The sequence below is a fragment of the Cyclopterus lumpus genome, chromosome 11, assembly GCF_009769545.1.
Source record: "Cyclopterus lumpus isolate fCycLum1 chromosome 11, fCycLum1.pri, whole genome shotgun sequence".
Lineage (NCBI taxonomy): Eukaryota > Metazoa > Chordata > Actinopteri > Perciformes > Cyclopteridae > Cyclopterus > Cyclopterus lumpus.
Window position 1 is genome coordinate 6366389 of NC_046976.1, and position 22032 is coordinate 6388420.

The 22032-nt window shown below is 44.2% G+C and overlaps 1 protein-coding gene across 2 annotated transcripts in view; it reads right to left on the reverse strand.

Moving 5' to 3' along the window:
* Positions 1-22032, reverse strand: part of rbms3 (RNA binding motif, single stranded interacting protein) — a 193813-nt gene that overhangs the window by 21069 nt on the left and 150712 nt on the right. For both annotated transcript variants that reach the window (XM_034546041.1, XM_034546042.1), the window contains exons 7-10: positions 14937-15043; positions 8988-9031; positions 5443-5539; positions 1098-1148 (exon numbers count right to left, since the gene is read on the reverse strand). In XM_034546041.1, the coding sequence (XP_034401932.1) occupies positions 1098-1148; positions 5443-5539; positions 8988-9031; positions 14937-15043 (299 nt within the window). The remainder of the gene's footprint in view (positions 1-1097; positions 1149-5442; positions 5540-8987; positions 9032-14936; positions 15044-22032) is intronic.

Genomic DNA, 22032 nt, shown 5'->3' on the forward strand with positions numbered 1-22032 from the left:
CTGGTTCAGTGCTTCGGGGGCCACAAAATGCCTCGAGCTAACGTTGAAGCCTCTGGCAGAATGATTAAAACCCTCTAAGCAACATAACGGGAACAACCATAGAGCTCGGATCAGTTAAAGCCCAACCTTAAAACAATTCACCAAACCACTAATGATCTTTATTGCTCCAACTTTTGGGAAGGAAATCTGGGATGTATTCCAAACAATACTGTTGGTAGATTACAGAAAAGTGATTACAGAAAAGTGAATATAAACACTGGGCTATTAAGAGCCTTTAGAAACATTCTTGTCTGACTTATAACTAAAAAGTGAAACATCCCTAGTTTTCGCCAGTGAAGAAAATACTAAATAACTCATTAGTGTGGATATTATTTGCAGACTGGTTGAAATAACAAAGCTACATGATGGACCAACATTTTGTCCTCTTCAATCACAATGACAGGATACCGTTGGATGTAATGTGACTACCTCCCTTCTACCTTGGGAGGCTGTGTTGCTGGTGAACTAAATCTAATTAATAACCATTTTTTCCTGTCTGCTGTCTGGGCCGGTAACCCCGAGCAACAGTCTGCAGCCCGTCTGTATTGTGCTGCGGTTTGGTAAATGATGCTGAATCGCTTCCTGGCATATCCAACACCTATAAACTCACAACCCAAAAAATAAAACCCAATGTGTTTTGTATACTTGGGACAGATGGAAACATATAATATACCTTTATAGTAATTGCAGGACAAAAGTGGTGCAATCATTTAGTTATAAGAAGTTTTCATGTGGTACTTTTATGGTATGTGCATGAATGCAATTTAGTAGATTTAACATTTGGCCTGCAGCAGAGGAAGGAATGTGGCTGAAATGTTTTTTTCCCCAGACACAATTTATTTTCTAATCATTTGATTTCCCCTAAATATGTATGAAAAAATCCTCCAAATTGTAAACTATTTTCAGCACAAACGTGAAATATACTTCTTTTAATGAGTTCCTCCTAAAACCTTTCAACAACTCTGGCAGAAAAATGACGAAAGGAGAAACCGAAGGCTACGGTTGGGCCCCAGGGGAAGCCAAGGACAGCGGCGGCAGGTGAACGGTAAAGTACTTACTGTAGGTTGCATAACATATTGTTGATGAGGCATCCATGACGTACTCTGGACCTGAGGAGAAACACAGAAAGTGTGAAATGATGGTGACAATATACATTTTATCAAGCTTAGTCAAATCCAAGTTGTATCCCACATAAAGCAATAAACGCTGTCCAAATATTCACAATATGTTCAAATACTTTCAAGTCTGGAGGTTTTAAAGGGATTGCATTGGTTTTAATGCACCAAAATGGCTGAACTTTACACAGATTAAGTTGTGCCAAAGAATTATAAAAAAATATTTGAAAGTCTGGAGGCAGCAAATCTTCCTCCTCCTTCTCATAATTGCCAACAGTATAGTTGTGCATGGAGCCCATACATTAGGTCCCTTCTCTATTACAATTATCATTAATGCCCAGTCCATGTTGAATGTTTATAAATAAACAGAAAAGAGTGGTGGACAGAGCTTTTCTTTGTTGGAAAACACAAATGTGTAAAGTTAAAGAGACGGTGAAACAGTGACGAGACAATGATCAAGAGACTGGAGGAAATGGAGCAACAAACAGAGCTTTTAGATGTGCTGGAGAGAGGAATTAGACAGCTTGTAACGGACAAACACACAGGCTGGCCACTGATCCTGGTAAAATGATTAGATTAAACAAAGACAAACATGGAATAATCTGCTATAAGAGTAATCAATCCTGTGTGCCAACCCAAACGCGTGATTTGGATCCACACCTAAACAAAGCTTGATATTCTACAACATGAAGCCAAGTCTGTTTGTTTATACATGGCAGTATTTGTTCTCCCCAGCTGAACGGGACAGCCGATAGACACAGAGAAAGCTTATCTCTAATCACATTATCTTCACGCAAGATGAGGCATGACCATCATGTGATTTATTTAATAGACTATTCTGACTTTATGACTTTGAGCCGTCCCAGACCGATGTTAAAAAATGTGGTGAAATCTTTAGTTGTAAATCAAAAAAACGTGGTTTGGATTTGTATGAGTCCACTCACAAACGATTTAGAGCTTCGGTGGCCAAAACCGCAAAGTTGAGAAAATTAGGAACAGAAATCCCCCAATGTGACCCACGTTTGCAAACCAACCAATCAGAATGCATCATAACATGAGAGCTAGTGTAATGCCAAATATTTATTTAGAGTTGTTTGCGATGTCATGAGACAACGCGAGAATTGCGGGATTACATCAAATCCATCACGCCAGGCTTCAAGTCATTCGCAGACCAATCAGCATCCTGTAAGAGCTTAAGGCAGCTAGGGGCGTGGCTTAGATGTGCGCAAGATGACGGGGAAAGGTGACTGTTCGTTCTCAATAATAATGGCTGCTCCTGAGGAGGTTTGCAGAGATGCTACAATAGCATCGGTAATATCAGAAGGAAAGAGTACTTCTTCTTTGAAAGAAGAGCAAAGTCTTTCTCGATAGAAAAGATGATTTTGCTCTTCTCCTGACTCGCGTCAGTAAGACTTTGATTTGAGAGACGGTTCATCCTATCACCTGCTAAGTCTTTGTATTTTTTAAGTGCCTGCCCTTTTCCAAACACTTGCTATTGACTGCTTTTCAGATGGTTCTGTGGAAAAAAACATCTAGCGGGTCAGGTTAACGATTAACCAGACATTCATTGCACCGTCTGACATACTTTAAAACTCATAGAGATTGTAAACCTGCCTGAGATTAGCCCCATGTTGCACACTGTTAGCAGTTACAGATTAAAGTAATGAAAAACATGTTGGCTGTCTGAACTATTTGCCTCCACACAATGGCAGAACTGGATTGAATTGTGTGTTGAGGAGGTCAGAGTATTCAGGTTGTTTGACTTTTGCCGCACAACTTGACAGAAAACCTGTGCCGTGTGCCACTGTGGCTCCTGCAGCCGCCTGAGAGAGCGCAGCCTCTCTCTCTTTCTCTGATGGAAATGATGGTCTATCAGAGAACAATATTGAATCAGCCAGACAGCCTCAGGCAGAGAGCTATCTGTACTGTATTGAATGTCGGGGGGGGGGTAACGGATCACGAATGTCACGGTTTGGATTGTATCACGGTTTTGAGTCACGCACCGGATCAGCAGAAAAAAGGAGCATTAATACATTTTTTAACTGTTTTGGCTGACACAACATAGCTTTTGTTGTTGTTTTGTCAAAGCAGCATCCCGAAAAAAATACTAATAATATAAAGTGCTCTGAGGCTAAAAAAAATTCAAATTGGTCTCCTTTTATTTTGTTATAGTCATCTATAGTGAAATGTGCTTAAGAACATACATTACAAAGTATTGGGAAATAAAAGATTGTATTTTATTGATACAACAAATGTAAAATGAAATAATCAATACTCATGTTTAGTGAATACAGCATGAATGAGTCATAAAACCTCTGTATATTAGCCGTTAGCTCTGGTGCACATTTTAACACTGACTTACTGTTCACAATGTAGCATTATCAGGGATCGGCGACCAGAACGCATGAATGCTGGTATTTGCTGATAATGAATGGAAAACCATTTGAATGGACAATGCTCAAAGGGACCAGGAACAGGATTTATCCCAAAGGACCTGAGACCGCTCTGACAGACTGGTTTTGCTTATTACTACAGAACGTAGGATACAGTTAGTGAGGAGCAGTTGTTCTATAGCGAGAGCAGGTTCAGTGTGAGTTATAATGTGCATGACCTGAGAAGCTACACCGCTGGCTGAACTTCGCAGCTTGTGTTACCAATGAAAACAGCTTGACAGCCAATAAGACAAAAAACAGTCAGACAGCCCTTCAGCCAGTTGGGCACCGACCTATCCAGCCAGTTAGCTAAGTAGTGAGCCAGCCAGCCACATATTTAGTCAGCCAGTGAGCCCGTCTGCAGAGCCAGTGATGTAAACCAGGCCACGGCTGGCTGGCGGCACCAGCTGAGATCTTGGTAGAGATCTGGCCTCGGCTGGCTCCTGTCATGTGGATCATCAAAGCTGTTTTTCCAGGAAACAAAGCCAATCGTCATTCGAGCCCACGGGAGGCTTGAAAGAACACCAGAACACTGCAGTTGGCGTGGATCAGATTCGATAAATCAATGCCACCAAACTAGTAGGTCGAAAAGATATCCACTCAACATAAACATAAAAGAAGGAATGGCATATACAGTTGAGATTTTCATTACAAAGGCAGTAGTTTGCACCATAAAAGGAAGCAATTTCCTTTTGTCTAGTGTGTGTGACTGCCTGACTCGTCTTCTCTTTTTCTTTTTCCTCTGTCTCTTTGTACTTGAACAGAAGATGAAGGACTCACCTTCCTGCCGTGACTGGCTGAAGGGCAATATTACAGGAAGCGGTGGCAGAGCTGCCCGATATTGAAACTGTGAGGATTAATATTCCTCAAAAGCCTGGCCATTGTTTTTGATAAATCAATTTGGGAAGCCTTCCGAGAGCGGATTAGAGACGCGCCCTGGCCCACTTTTCTCCCTCCTCCTCTTTCCCCCTACCCCTCCACCGCAGGTACTGGACCAGAGTTTTAATCAAGCGTGCCTCAAAGACGGGCACAGCAACCTTCAGCAACACCCCTCCTCTGTGCCCCCACCCGAGCCATCGCCACCATTACCACCCGCGCTATCCGTCCTCCTCTCCGTAGTTGTCTCTCTCGCTCTCCATCTGTCCCTTCTATTTTCCGCATCTATCCTTAATCTCCTCTCGCGCGCGCCCTATCCTCGTCTGTCTGTCTCTGCATACCAAACGGAGCCGATGTTAAGCGATAGTGTCTGAGCGAGAGGGCACGGTGGCAGTGCCTCTTGATGTTGCGATTCGGCAGAGGGTGCTGCGTGAAATGCGCGGCGACGGAAAACGGTTAACGCTCTTGACATCTCACACAGACAATTTTCACGTTCCTGTTCTGTTCTCTTTCATTACTTCACAGATCACAGCCGTGAGGGATGTGGAAATTCACTTTGGAAGAGGAAGCAATTGTATCCAAGTTAGTAAAAAATACAAAAAATAAAAAACTACTTTATTGTGTTAGCAGCTGAGGAAGGACACAAAAGGTCAGGAAACTGGGAGGGAGGAAAGTGTTTTGTTTTTCATAGACACATTAATTCATGATGGGTGATTTTATTTCTTTCTACCCGGTCAGCCTTATTATTTATTTTTGTTCTTCCTTTTTAAAAGAAATGCTGGTTTTCTGATGCCTGTTGTGTTTGCCGGCTACAAAACAGATGTCATCGAGCACAGCTGGAGTGGCGGAGAAACGATGAGAGCAACCTCACGCTGTTTTGCAGCCAGCCCCCTCTCTCCAATCCTCTTACACAAAGCAAACCCTCCTATTACGCACACACGGTCAGCAATCTACCCATAATACAGTGCATTATGGCCCACCTGATATGTGGAAACGGGGGAAGCAGCGATGAAGGGCGTGATGGAGGTCTGTGCAATCATGCGGTTGGTGGCGATGCTGTAAGGCGAGGAGTAGAACCTGAGGAGGGAAATAGAGAGAGAGCGGTAAAGCAGGGAAGGAGGTAAAGAATAAAGGAAAAGGACAGCAGAATTAGTTTGTCAAATTCATAATAGGTCTATAAAACATAAAGTAAGCATGAAATGATGTTACCTTGATACAAAAAGTGTGTATTATCTGACTAGAGTTTCTGTCTATAGAAGAGAGAAACACTTGCAAACTACAGCGCGCGCACACAAACACACACACACACACACATACACACACACACATGGCCAATTTATCCTCAGCTTGTTCAGGCCAAACACAAGGTCTTATATTGTATTTCGAACGCCACATAAAAGTTTCATGAAGTGTCTCATAGCGTTCTCAAATGAAAAGTCGGGGTTTATCACATCAGATTGAGCTTTGTCATCGTATAAAGTAGGTGATGTTATTTCATTTTTTCCCCCAATGTGGACTCTGTTAAGGCTACACTGTACCGTGCTGCATGGCTGGCTTTAAGCAGCACTCTTGTAGGATGAGCTTGGGCAAAACTCATTGCATTTCAAGAAGCTATAAGGTTTGACATGAGCTGCAGAGAAGCGAGGTGGTCGGCTTCGCTTCTCTATCTCATTGCTGAATGTTTATAGCAACCGAATGGTGCTGTGATCCCCTGGGAGGCTAAGTGGAATATCCAACAGTCACCTGAGCTGAAGATCATATTACTGGCCAACTATATTAGACAGGTTGGGTTTGAAGACCCATTCTATTTCAAGATCCTGCATAAGCTCTTTATGTCGTGCATTGCATTGTCGTTCAATACAAATGTTCTGTGAGACTCCAGGAGGAGTTTTATAATAGTTTGTTCACAAGAGCTCAAGATGGAGGTTAAACCTCTCTGGGGTCTAACTGACTCTGACTCCATACGTACCTACACCCTTTGGCTAACAAAAGAAGATTATTATATTAATAGACATTTCTGTGAACTTGTCTTGATTGGGATATAACATATAACTTGAGTTTCAAATTCCAAAAATGTGTTTTGTGAGGTCTCGATGACCTTTGGCCACCAAATTCTAATCAGTTGATCTTTGAGGCGTCCAGGTGGACGTTTGTGCCAAAATTGTAAGAAATTCCTTCAAGGAGTTCCTGAGATATCACTGACAACATGAAAACATAATAACTCCAGCCATTGCTGTTGCCGGCGCAGAGGCATATAAATAGTGGTTTTGCGGTTATATATATATTTTCTACACATTCTACTGTATGTGTCTATGAGACTCAAAATGATGAAGAAGTGATACCAAAGTCACCAAAGCAAAATGGATACATATTGACTCATGCCTTACTTATGAGATGCAGGAACATCTTAGAGTGTTTTTCTTTTTGCTATTACTCTATGAGAGTTAAATACATTCAAATATTAATGCAAACTAGAAAATGGAAATTTAGTCCCACAACTACAATAGTGTATATATATATATATATATATATATATGGTCATTTGCATATTAATTGTATTTTAAATTCACTAATCCACTTTGCCCTCCAGGCCTTCCACCCACAGAGCTAGGCATTGGGGTCAGGTGCATTGTCAGCAGGGCCGCAGGCAAAGACAGCAGACAGTGACATAGGGCCTTGTGGGGGGTATAACCTTGTGGGGGGTATAGTCGGAAAATGTGTAACTGCGGCTGTTGCTACAAAGCAGATCTGTATTCTCAGGAGGAAGTCAACCACTTTACTGTTGGTGGTAGGACAGCCCTGGTGGAGCCCATTCAGGATTGTCAACAATCTCAAAGTGATGTTTAGGGGAATAGAGGGTCTGGTTTGTGTACCCCAATTTTGGTTTTCTGCTCTTTGCAGATGATGTGTTATTTTGGCTTAATAAGTCTGCTACCTCCAGCACCCACTGGGGACTTTGGTAGACAAATGTGAAGCCTGGGGGAGAGTAAGCACCTCGGAATCGAAGGCCGTGGTTCTCTGCTGTTCAAGGATCTCTGGGACTTGAGGGTAAAATGCTGCGTGAAATCGGCTGTGGGTAGATGCAGCGTCAGTAGTAATGCAGGAGTTGTACCGAACCGTAGTGGGGAAGAGGGAGCTGAGCCAGAAGGAAAAAGCTTTTCATATACCGGTCGATCTATGCTTCAACCCTCACCTATGGTCACCTCTGAGCTTTAGTTAGTGACCAAAATAATTAGATTGCAAATACAAGCAACCAAAATGAGTGTCCTCCATAGGGTGGCTCGGCACGCTCTTAGAGATGGGGTAGGGACCTCACACATCTGGAGGGAGCAGCTGCTCCTTTCCATCAAAGGCAGCCTGTCAGGCGGTTCAGGCAACTGATTAGGATGCCAACTGGGTGCCTTCCTTTGGAGGTTTCCCTACCGGTAGGAGACTCCAGGGTAGACCCAGTACACACTGGAAGGTTCACTGTATAGATCTCGTCTCGTCTTGGGAACACCTCAGAATACCCCTGGAGGAGCTGCAAAACATAGCAGGGGAGAGGGAGTCTGGAATACCTCGTCACCCCGACCTGGCCCCAGATAAGCGGCAGAAAATGGATGAATGGATAACCCAATTTGCACTTGAATTTTGATGCACCAGTAAGCCCAGTCTGACAAATGTAAAGTGGCATTTCTGTTTTACATTTTCTGTTCAACTGCATTTTTATTTTCTACTTTGCATTAATACATGAATTAAATTGACTATATACTTTTACATTCTTTGCTAGCTGATTCACTTTATTTTTCTGTTTTCCACATTACATTAGCCCTTGAATAAAACCGACTTCTTTAACATTCTTTGCTACTTAATTCACCCTATTTCCCTTTTTTCTGGAAGCCGATCATTAGGCTTAACTTCTGGTCGAATGTATTACGAGTGAATCATTCCTTACCCAGCAGGTCTGTTGCTTAACACAAATATCAGCAGGATTATAATTTGGCAGATTTGCAGCAGAGGGGGCTTTTACATGGCCGGCTGTGTGTAATGAGTGATGCTATTCATCCATTTTTTTGGGGGGACGGACGGACGGACTCCAAGTCACTGGGGGATAAGTGGTTTAGGAAGCGGGAGACGAGGAGCTTCCTGTGAATGACTGAGGCCAGAGGGAGATAGAGGGGAGCCTCAACACCCTCCTTCCTGCCTCAGTACTGCGGGGAAAAAAAAAACGTGTTGCCGGGTCATTTATTTCCACAGCAGCATTAAGTCATGACACACACACACACACACACAACACACACACACACACACACACACGCACACACGCACACACGCACACACGCACACTCAGCTCCACTTTGCCATTTTTCAACCAATGGAAACCAATATTTGAAGTCCATTTAAATGTTCCTAATCAAACAGTAATAAAAGTGCAGCCACTACATTCATCTTTATGTATGGCAGCTGTATTGACCAGGGCCCTATGAGCCAAGAGGTGAGTGTATTAGATGGAGTGCCAGGGATGGATTGACTGTCGAGCTCTTACCCATTCTGCATTGCAGCGGGATCATACGTTAACGCCATGCCAGTCTGAAAGAGAGAAACACAATGACATGCAGGATTAATCACAAATTAAGAGAGTTGGATCAGAAATACTAACTAATGACATGACGGTGCAAGACAAGAAAATCATTTCGTTTATGTACAGATTAAACAAATGAGATATACCATGTTAATAAATGAGCTATTTTGTCATCTAAGTTTGCAAATAAGCACATTTTTCTAATTGTCTACTCCTTTAAGTCTTGAGACCAAACGCTTAAAAGGAACCAGAATTCCTGCAGACTATCGGTTATTTTGTTGAGTCATAACATTTAGTTATGAAGTAGGTAGACCTTCATCATATCTTGGTCTAAATGGTATTGGACAGGGGCATGTACAATGGACCGCATTCTGTCACCAGTGTGTTATTTTGTTCCAGTTATGTTCTGTATGTCTTTGGGAAATCTGTCAAGATCTGATATATTCCTGCAACAATGTCACCCACATAATTCGCCGCACCTTTATTGTACTTTGGCTATAACGCAATTTATACCCGGATTCTCTTTGTTCAAAATAAATGTAATCAAATTCATCTCATTTTCAAATTGGTGACAAAGCCAATGTGGGGAAAGGGTCCGTCAATAGGACAAAGTGAATTGGTATTGAGGACGCCTCTTTTTCTATTTCAATCACATACGATCATATATTTATGAATGAGAGGAAATGCCCTTTGGACAGAAAAGGAGTGAGCAGAAAACTGAGTTCTTTGTCTGCTGAGGTGTGTGTCAGGTGTGTGTATGTGTGAAAGTGTGTGTGTGGGGCCCTCTTCAAATCCAGGAGAGAGACCTGTGCACCGCAATCCGTCATCTGCATTCCTGAAGGTTCTCTCCCGCAGGAGAGCTAATCCGATTTCTTTTAACGGGAGGCTGCTGAGGACGGCAGATTTCATCAGCATACACACACACACACACACACACACACACACACACACGCACACACACGCACACACACGCACACACACGCACACACACGCACACACACGCACACACACGCAGACACACACACACACACACACACACACACACACACACACACACACACGTATACACACTCCCTTTTCTTGCCCTTTCTCTCTCTCACTTTGCTCTTCCCACCTCTCCTTTCTTCCTCCATCATCTTGTGTTCTCTTCCTTTCTCTCCTTACCTTTCCCTCTTCATCCCTCATCTCTTAATCTACCCTCCTCCTGTCTTTCCACTTGTGTATGTTTGTTTTTGCCCTTGTTCCCCCAGAGAGCCACCTACACTGAGCTACTGTTCAGGGAATAGCAGCTCAGAGAGGGAATCAGGGAGCCTGGAACCAAACCTACGACAGTGAGCAATACCAGATAATCTATATCGAATGAATAGGGATGTGTGGACACATAGTTAAAAAAGGCTTTCAGAGACATGTTCAGCTGTAAAGGTTGGACGAAGGGACTTGCCTCAGCCTGTGTTACTTCAAAATCAACACCTTCATTTGTGTGTTTTCACCTTCAGTGTTCAATGTCCCTGTCTGTGAGTGTATATGCAATAGTATTCTTTGTCTTTGTAAATGGTCTTTAAACTAAATGTGAGCTCAAGACTGTATGTTTGCATGTGCGAGTGTTCACGCGCGCTAAGCAGACGTGGCCGGCTGTCTGGTGAAGTGTATCTCCCTGAAGTGCTGCCCTTGGTTCCGTGTTCAGATGAAGCTCCTGACCGGAGACCCTGCACGGCCAATGACTGAGTACTGATGCAGTCAGCTTTTGGCTCTGCTACAGAAAGGATAACGATAGGAAAAGACAGCGACAGTCTGTGTATCTATGTTTTTTCCGTTTTTTGTGTCTGAGCTTGATTTAAAGATTGAAAAAAAACGATGATACTGTACAGATCTTGCAAAGCTCGACCCTGAGAAAGGCTGCCAGGGACGGACCAGTCCTTTAAGCGCTTGCTGAACGAGCATGCTAGAACATGGTCCAAATCAACGCAGTAAATATAATGATTTAACTGACACGTTTTATGCTCATGTCTATAATTATAATACTTAATTTAGACTTAACGTAATTATATTCATAATGCTTCATTGCCGGTCACTCTGGATCCAGCTTTTTAAAATTCCCATAGTTGTAATACATTATAATCTATATTTAATGCATTAGAATCTGAGTGTAAGTCACTCTAAGTGAACATTGTTTGCTTTCAGTAACATTTTGTGAGTTCTTGGATAGATAGATATTTTTTAACTTAACATGAAGCAAACTATTAGGGTAACTTACAATTACATTACAATCCATTCTTAATTCAAGTTTTGCAAATCAGGCCAAGCCATCGTATCTGTCCGCACGCACACACGCACACACAGACGTAATGTATCTGTCAGGCTCCCACACAGAGTGGAAAGCTGGATGTTCTTTTTAAAAAAAAATTATCTTCACTCATTCCCCCAGAGTAGGTGCTTGAGAAGTGTGACTTTGAAAGTTTTTGTGTTTAGAAGTGTGTGTTGGATAAAGAGTGGAAAGAGAGAGAGAGAGAAAAAGAAGGAACACCCATGGTGTGTGTGAGTGTGCGTGGTGTATAAAAATGACTAATAAGTTTGTCAGGATAAGACAGCGAGACGCAGCACTTTCTAGACTCCCACTTTGGGTAGTTTACAAGAAAATCTGTCATATACATTTTTCAGTCCTCACCATCCCGCCCTGCAGCCCTCAACCCCTTGTAACTCCTGACTGATCGCGCAATGTGTTCCCTCTCTCTTTCCTTCTCTTACTCTCAGTGAGTCACTCGCTCTCGCTCCATATGTTGCTGTGGGATCTGGGAAGACTTCAAACGTGGCGGAAGAAGAGACAGAGTGGGACAGGGAGAGAAACGGCAAGAAGAGGAGGAGTGTGAGAGAAAGAGGCAAGCAAGTAGAGTGAGATGTACTGTAGAGATAGCGAGAGGACGAAGGTAGAGAGAGACATGGAGGAAGAGAGAGGCGCCATGGATGCTTCTCCCCTTCATCTGCCTGCCAAGGGGGGAGGTGAAGAATGGCCTCAGCTCTGATAAACGGACTAACATGTGATGCCTATCTCCAATCTCCCACGGCCCTGCCTGCACAGCTGATCAATGACCACACACACACACACACACACACACACACACACACCTTATAAGGGCCTTTCTAATGGCTCTAATAGGTGTAAATGCATGCAGAATGGCACCGGAGGAGCCAAACCATTTCTGGAGGAGGTCTGACTTGCATTGTGATCGGATCTGAAAAAGGTGTGAATGTAAAGTGTGAGGAAGAAAATCTGTTGAAAGGTCACCCAGCTCTTTCTTCTTTTTGCTCTCGCCAGCGAGGCAGGCAAAAAGCTGCAGATCCACTCTTCTTCAGCAAAGACCTGATTAGCATTTTGACATCCAAGATTATAAGATTGATTATTAATACCAGGTGTAAGTGCAAAAAGGCCTACTGTGTGACACAATTCCAATATCCAGATACCATATTAGATTGCATGTTAATACCAAGTCTAAATGTGGTCTAGTCCATCAACCTGATTAGCAGTACACCTGATTCTTTCAACTGGTGATCATTATTATAGATGAGATACACACGTGTCAAGTAGAATATTTATTTTTATACATGTTGAGATGGGTGGGAGATAAGGCTCTGCATTTAAGCCAAATGACAAAGCCAGGCTTTCAATCACTAGACCTTCAGCAGTTCAAATCCCTGAGCTCATAATGACATCAAATAGAGCGCACCTGTGCTGTTTAAAGCCTTTAAGTTTAAGAGTGCGTCCAGACAGAAACAAAAATGATGATGAAAGCCAAAATCCTATTGATTCAAATAATAGTAAATTAACGCACTATGGTTGAGGATCAGGAAAGTCACTGGTGACTTTTAACACAAGCTGGGATGCATCTACTTTTTAAATAGTAAATCAAAGCACAAGCTTTTCCTATACTTGACCAAATCTCCTATTGTATTTGGTTTAATCTGACAACATGGAGGACACAGGACTCAAACCCAGGTCTCAGATCGTAGAGAGAACATATCATGAAAAACATACTTTTTCAGTGCTTGTGCACATACGTTTGGGCTACCAACCCACACACTGTGAAATAAGGCAACTCAGTCAGGTGGGCTGAAACCATGTGATTCTATAAGCCATACAGATTTGGCTCGCCTTCCTATGTCACATGCAGGCTCATTGGAATATACTGCCCCTCCATCTGAGCATCTCCACCCACGACGTCAGAACTATCTTTGCAAAGGTGCGGCATATTTTTCTCGCAAGCCAGTCAGAGCAGACTGGGCTTTTTCGGGAGGGGGGCTTAGGTGAAAATGTGTGTTTTACGTCCGGTCCCAAGTGTAACTGGTGGGAGAATGTGGAGACATCTATTGACTGAATTGACGAGCAGTTGAGCAAACTCACCGCCCACTACAGCTGATCAACTGCTCGTTGATGCAAATATCCAATCAGCCCGTCACGTGGTAATTACCCAATGCATTTAGGCATGGAGAGGAAGCAATGGCGGTATTTTCCTTTATCTTTATCCTTATCTCACACACACACACACGGTCATCTCACTTTACCTCCAGTCAACTGAGCTGACCCTGTTACTGTGTGTTGGCCTGCGAGGAGATGTAATTTAGGTTAAACACGCTTCGCTGGCTTATAGGTGTTAGCTGAACATGTGATGGACAGACAGACAGACTCTCTCACGCACGCACACACACACACACACACACACACACACACACACACACACACACACACACACACACACACACACACACACACACACACACACACACAGCCTGTGTTTTCTGAAGGACAAACATGTCATCTTTCCTGGTCTCATCTACCTTGCGGTTTCAGCACAACTGTCAGCCTCACTGAACGTGTGTGCGTGTGTGTGTGTGTGTGTGTGTGTGTGTGTGTGTGTGTGTGTGTGTTCACTCTATTCTATATGGTCTGAGTCTGAAGCACTCCTCCACCTGTCTCCTCTGTGTGTCCTTCCTAGTATAGATGGTTGGTAGCCTACAGTATGAATATACTTTAACCTAGCCTCCACATGTTAATATGTTACCATAGCACTGTATCCAATTCCTGCTTTCTGATGTATGGCGGGAATATACGTGTTCAGCGAGGCGTTCGGCTTGAGATGCAATTTACGTGACACCTATACATCCTGTGGCAGTCTGATCGATACCTGGGGTACTTTTATTTTCTTTTTTGGTTTAACGGCTCCAAAGCTTAGAGTAAATACAAATGACATGCAGTAATGGTTTACATAAAGCCAGATGTTGGCAACTTTACAAGTGGCCTGCTTTTAGAAATACCATTACCTCAGAGGTAAATGCCTCGTTGGTAATCGCCTTGTCATGATCGAATGGAAAGCGTTTGCCGACTGAGATTTTTTGCCCATACCTCCTCTCCTGGCGATCAATTTTTAAATAATAAATGTTCAGCATATTATATACAAATTTGAAAAACTGGGGGCTGTTACACCTGTCTCTAATGCTGGAGAGACAGGAGTTAGGATGTGGCCGAAAGCTCAGGATAAATCACGTAAATAGAGTTTGTTGTCACAATGGTTTTGTTGAATTGTAAATGATGGTTTGTCCTTGATGAATATTATTATTGCTGTTGTGGCACACACCATTTAGTTGATGATTTTGCCCTTTTGTCAGGCGAATCTCTTGCATAAAAAAAATATCAAGGGATCTATCTTGTATGCAGGGACATCTGCACATGTTGAGATATTATGGCTCATGCATTGGTACATCTTAAATGTTAGTTGGACTTTATGTGTAGTGCCTTCCAACCACACTAACAGTCACGCTTAGTTTCTGGCCCAATGACACATGCTGAGCCCGGGATCTGACCGCCGATCAGCGGACAACCCAACAATCCCCCTGAGCCACAGTTACCCTTACTCATCTTACCTCGCCTTCTCTGTGCCACGGCCTCCCGTTCTGAGGGTACTTGCTCTGGCTCTGGCGTTTCTTCTGCCCTCCGTCGGCAAATTTGCACAGCAAAGGCTCCGTGGGAGCTGCAGAGAGAGAGAGAGAGGGAGAGGGTGAGCGAGAGAGAGAGAGGGAGGGAGGACAACATCACATTAGGAGGACTGCATCCTGTGACCCATCAGAGACAGAAGCCCTTTTGAACTGGATCACATTTCTCTTCTTCTACCGTTGTGTCTCTGTCTCTCCACCTAGGAGCTCTTTCCCTACTATGGAGCTCCTAGAAAAATTCCCAGACCGACGATGTTGGCAGGCTATGCTCGCTACCCCCGGCCCTGGTTGGCAGCCCATGAAAGAGCATTGCAGGGTATTGTTGAAATAATAATCACAGTAATCGCTCTTGTAAATACCTCTGAGATGGTAATGCAGGACCGCTCAGTCAGCCCAAGCTTTTTTTTCTCTAGAAGGCGTTCCTGACACGTAATCCCTCCAGTATTCACTTTAACAGGCATTTTTTCTTTTAATTGAAATGTTTTGCCTTTTTTCCCCCCCACTCCACAACCATCCGTGCAAGCGTCTCACTGGGTACTGTTTGTTTGAGCAAAGGCTGTCACAGATAGTAATGTGGTTGTTCTCGGAGTGAACACCGGGGGCATCCTACATCGTGAGGACAAAAGTAACAGAGGATCAACTCAAGTGCCCTTGCTACAGAGATGACAAGTGTCTATCATCAGCCCGCAGGAAAACATGACGTAAAAAAGCTGTTATTAATCTAATGATAATAATAAAAAAAAGTAAAAGCTCTCTGTACTCCAACTTCATCCAACCTCTGTATCAACAGCCTTTTGTATGCATGATTGCTGATAACAGGTTGATGAAAGTGTTGCGATGACCTACGCCGCCATGAAGATAACGTCTCAAAGGGCACTTTCTCACATTAGAGCTCCAGGTGAGCACCAACAGAAATGGATTCAGGTAGAGACTCTCCTGGTTAGAAAAATGTAGCGAATGCTGAAAGAAAGGCTCTATGAAAGAAGAGAGTGAAAGGGGGGAAGCAGATAGGAAAAAAGCTTTTCTCATGAGAAACGGCCGGCTCTCTTGGCCGGGGATCTTGGGGTCTTAACATTGTCCGTCCCCTTTTCAGTCTGCGTCAGCGAGATCGGAATCTCTTTGGAGGCAGACTGTGGAGCGATGAGAGAGGGAAATGAAGACAGTTGGACCAACGAAAAGAAACACGGGGGTACAGACAGGGTGAGAGAACCAAATCGGGGGAAAAAAACCCCGAGTGAAACAGAGAAGAGGAACAGGTGAGCGACCGTGGGAGAAACAAGGCAAACGGAGTGAAAATCTACACTGGGATCACACGCTCGTTCCCTGTGAAGGTCGCCCAGCAACAGCCCAGAGCCGGAGAGCTTGTCCAAACACCTGCACCAGCGCTGCCCTGCACCTGGTGGGACCAGGCCTGACGGCCCACCTGTCATCGCGTTCGCATTACAGGCCTGGCAAGCTCGTGACGCGGCCCGCTCCGAGACGACACCGGCAAACGGTCTACAGGAGAGGTGAGCAACGGGACCTTTCATCACGCCGTGCCGGAGATGACACCCACCGAGAGAATTGTTGATCGTTTAATCTCCGCTCTCAGATGTTTCGAGGCGCTTGGGCCTTGATAATATTGCAGCGTCACAACACAGGAGAGAAAGACATGGAATCGGGATTGACAAGGTCGTGAGTGACGGCAATGAACCAGCTGAAGTGAACTTGTGAGGAGCGAGTGTTCCAGTTCAAAGTAATAATTAGGGTGTTAATGAGCTAACATAATAATTTGTGTATTCATTTTAAATTTTCTGCCACATTTGAGAGAATTATTTTGTAGTTATACTGACTGAGAGGTTCGTCGCACGAACGAGAATGCAAACCAACTAAGAAACGGAAACTTACAATGTGTTTATGTGGTAGAGGGTCTAACAATGGGACCAAACGGTTCAGAGTCAGCCCAGGAGAATGTTGCCGGGGAGGGAGAGTGAGAGAGACACTGCCAAAGAAAAACAACAAAAGCTCTTCCAAACCTCTCCTCTGGCACTCTGGGAGATAATTAGCTATTGGAGAGATTTGCCGAATCTGACACAGAGCACGCTGACGTTACCCCCGTGACTGCATCCCCAGTTCCCACAGCGAGCTGGCCAATTTGTTTAAGACTCCGGCCCAAGATCAACAGCCTCATACTGCCTCCCCCTACCCTGTGATCACAATCACCCCTCCGTAGCCCCGGCACACACACAAACACCCTTAAAGCCGCTCTGCACCCTTAAAGCCGCTCTCCACCCTGGAAAACACCCACAGACACATAATACGAACTGCTGCCAGCCTAAAAACCTTTCTTCGACCTCTCTCCATACATCGTCATCACTGGCACAGCCCAGAATAAACTAGGCCACTCGCTGTTCTTACAGCATGCTGATGCTGCGTCTTTGGGAAACAGGCTCCAAGTACAACACATTTCACACTGGCTGCAGTATGAGTCGTAGGAGGCCCCTTGAAAGAAAAAAAAACCTGCCTTATGAACCAGTTTCCTGCCCTTTAATGGTCCTAAATCGTGGGAAAAACAGATAAAGTGCTTTTGGTCAGAGGTCAACAACTGGCGCTAACAAGGTGCTTTACGGGAACTCCTAATTTTTTTTTAATGTGGGTTGCCGTGGAAACCGGTAAATACGTTAACGAGGGGCGACTGCGGAAACTCAGTATTCACATGCACATGTGTGCCAGCAGAACTCAACGACACGCATGCACACGAAAGCGAGAAGAGCGGCGCGCGACCGTTCAACAAGAGGAAGATGCCTCATGTGATCACTCCAGACGTGCGTTTGGCTCTGAAGAGGTAGTCGTGGCTTTCTACTCATCAATGGACACATAAGCACCCAGTTATATTAACCAATAAGATGTACTTTTGTAAGACACAGTCCAATTACAATTGCCTTTTAAATTGAGGCTTGTTGCAAGTTTCACTTCTGAGTGCAGCGTTGCATAAGTAATCGCTGCTGTTACTGTTGTTTCCTGTGGGCCGTCATCTGGGCGGAATGAGCCCTTTGTCTGCAGAATAACAGCCAACGCAGCGAGAACACCAGATCTCCCCGTTCTCCCCGTTCTCCCCGTTCCCTTTCTTGATGGTATCTGCGGTGTATGCTCCGGATGGTCTCGCCAGGCCAGCTGAATAACATCTTTATCCGTGAATGCAAATCAGCACGTGCATTATAACACATCAATGTCTGCAAGTTGTGCATTTATTCTGCTGCTCAGAATCGGATTGCACATCTGCTTGGTCAGAATGGTGAAATCAATGCAGGAATGCCCCCGAGCTGCAGAAAGGAACAGGGTAAAAGGGTTTCAGTGAAACAGACAGCTTTTTCCATCGAGACAGCTACAAAAGAGGCTTTTCACAAGGGCTCGGAGCCAAACCGGGCTGGCCTTGCTTTGCTTTTGGTCTGTGCAAAGCCCCGAAGAGGGCCGAACGGAGGCAATTGTTCAGCCACTTGTACCAAAATATGTCAATCTACAAGGCTTCCGAGAGAGAGGAAGCTTTCCACTTCTCAATGACAACTTTGGTTAAAGGTTACAACAGGTTTCCTGGCTTGAAGTTTTCCTGAGCTCAGCATCTCTGAAAAGTCATTCGGGTGGCTTGCTGGGTTTTACTGCAAGGACGTGTTTAGAGGGAATCGGGGAATGGAAGAAAAAAGACTATTTTATTGGAAATCTGCGGTACTCTGACGCTGCTCGAGGGGATCTCTAATTGGATCAACAACTGTCTGATTCCCATCAGCCAGCTTGACCTGTCTGCCCAGACTGAGCAGGCTGTGTCTTATGGGAAAGTGAGAGAAAAAAATAAAGAGTGGGAGGGAGGGAGAGGGGGAGAGAGAGAGAGAGAGACATGGAAAGACCGAGGCAGATACATGAAGAGGGAGGCAGCACAAGGGACAGTGTTCTAGAAATAGATAAAGATTAAGTAGCTATGATAGAAAAACATAAGAGAAAGCACATGGACCAGAACTACAGCGGAGTGGCACATATGTCGCCATTTTCAGAGTAAAACGGGCAAGCTCAGAATGGCCGCCAACCGGGAAGGCGGGCGGCAGCAGCTGCCCTACGGGGAGGGCTTTGACGGATCCCCATCGATAGCTCTCACAACAGCCACGCTGGCCTCGCATCCTTTAGCACGGAAATGAAGACAGTCCGCCAGCTGTTTTGCTGACAGGGACGGCACACATGGCTCAATGACACGGCCGGATAAATGGAGAGGGCGCTGAGAGGAGAGCGAGACAAAGAGGGAGATAGATGGAAAGGCGGATATGGTGTCGTAGAGGGGCAAACAAAAAACAAAAAAGACATGGTGAGACAGTGACGGAAAGAGACGGAGGAGAGAGGGACTCGGCGATGGCAGAAGTGACAGGCGCCGTCCAGTTTCCCCTCTCACGATCTATATACTATATAGAAGAGTAAGTGAGATAAGTATAGGGAGAAGATATGTCAACAACGCCTCGCTTCTCACTCTGCATCCGCTAAACATGCTCTATGGCTATTGATCAGACTTCGCTAAGCCTTTCCCATAGAGGACTCCTGCAGCACGCTAGCCAGTACAAGCCTGAGATGATATTATGGATTACGGGAAAGGATGTGGAGGGAAGAGCCCTGGATGCGGGCGGTAGAAGCCTGATCGATGAGCTATTGCGCACTTAACAAGAGTAATGTTATGTAGGGAGTCTCTGACATGCTAATCCATCTCTCGATCGCATCTCTCTCTGTCGTGGTTATGTGCTGTCGGCCTATCTCTCTCCTTATTTCTATCTATCTATCTATCTATCTATCTATCTATCTATCTATCTATCTATCTATCTATCTATCTATCTATCTATCTATCTATCTATCTATCTATCTATCTATCTATCTATCTATCTCCTTATTTCTTTTTTTCTATCTCTCTCCCTATTTCTTATCTATCTATCTATCTATCTATCTCTTCGTGATAGCTGAGCAGACTCTGATCCTAGACCCGATTCAAACCAATAAAGCTGATGGATTAGACAAGATCAATGTGTGTCTGGGACACAGTCAGTTTAAAATGCGGCAGACAACTACAATTGACTGAGGCCTTCTTATGGTGGTGCATACAAAGCACGCAAACATAGCTTTGAGCTAGCCCTGGAATACGCAGACATCGATGTGAAATGGTCGGATGGATAAGGCGAAGACCATTCTGCATGAGTACGACTGGAATTATTTTAGCAGATGAAAATATTGGTTGCGCCTCCGAGTCTATACTTCGAATGAATCTCAGTAAATGAGTGAGCAGCAACAGGCGGTGGGGTTTCCAGCTGCTAGCCAACTCCTGTGAGACGAACTCTGTGGTACTAGTTAAATGAGAAAATCATTTCCAGCTAAATCGGCTAATTCCACTCACTTGTAGTTGCCATGGTTATAAAACAAACGGCTAAAAACGAAAGAGCTGTGTGAGGGAGCACAAGCTAGCGCATTTGTGTTGGCAAGCTTTAATGAGTGTCTCACAAATCCCCATCCATATATTGAAATAACATTTATACAAACAGACAGTCCTTGCCACATTCATTCCAAATTGCATAGTTTAGTGTCGCTGGTTCTTGCAGTCAGCTGCAATTTTAAAGTGGCCAGTGGCAGATGTTTCTAATGTTAAACCACACATGCTGCTCCACAATGCCAACGTCTTTGCTGCTGCTGCAGTAGGTCTCAGTATCAGTGGTGGCTTTACACAGCTGGCTAGGGTGGCAATTACAAGAAGCCGCACTGTGGTCGCTCCAGAATTGTAAGAGTATAGTATGAGATTGAAAACCCTATTTGCAGAGTGGATTTGAAATCAGATCCCAGCTAAGAAAACAGCACAATGTGCAACCGGCGACGTGACGTCAACACGTCACGGGCCAGTAGAGAGGCTGGCTGTCTGGCTTGGCGACTCATTCTCAAGGTCTTCATTGCTTCTTCATCCCTGGACGGAGGAAAACGCTTCTCAAACTATTTCAGTTTTAAAAGCAGCAGTTACACTATGACCCGGCTGACTGAGAAGCTTCACATCATTAATTACATACATGAGCCTTTTTTTAGAAGATAAGCTGTTGATTGGTCTCATTTCTCTGCTGATCTGATTGGAGAGACTGGGACAATTCAAAAATATTCGGTTGCTTTACATTACAATAACTGATGTATGCACTCTGAGATCACGCTTGACACATTTTATTTATGTTGCACTAAACTACGGGGCAGATACCTCTTTTCTATGAGATTGTGAGGAAATATGAACGGGACATTATGCCTCCGTCAACCACTCAGGTTGCAGTTCACATACATGTATGTCCAAGATCACTTCATCATTTTATCCTATTCGACATTTGTGTGAAATTGTCATAAAAAGCACATTCATTCTTGAGTGTTTTACGAGGTCACATTTGTCAACCAAATTCTTATCACTTACTTTATGTCCAAATGGATGTTCGTGTCAAATTGTACGACATTCCCTCAAGGTGTTTCTGAGAAATCGCGTTCACGAGAATGGGGCGAACATGAGGACACGGTGACCTTGCCCCCTTGATCTCCAAATTCTAATCAGTTCATCCTTGGACATTGCGTCATATTTAATCCATCCTCAGCCATTCGCGAGGATGGATCATACGTCGGCAGGTGCGGACGATCCGACAACATAATGCCTCCGGCCATGCCTGTCAGGAAAAATCGTACAAAATTCATACTGATAATTCTGTGTCCGTCTTGATTTAATTTTTTTGCTGCCATTCCATTATCAATACAAAAGCAACTGAAATGTACGACAATGTTGCAATAACCAACTCTCCAATGAAATAAACTCAAATGAAAAGGAAAGAGACTTTTTAAAGAAAAGAGACTTCCCTCAGACAATAACAAGGAAGACTGTAATTCATAACAAGTAGGTCTTCATTGGCTCTCTTTGGCCTTATGTCATACATTTGGTTGTGGTCGGGCCGCGGAGCTCTCTCTTCATGGCAAACCGTTTTGGCTTTGGCAGAAGGACTTCAGAGCAGCTGCT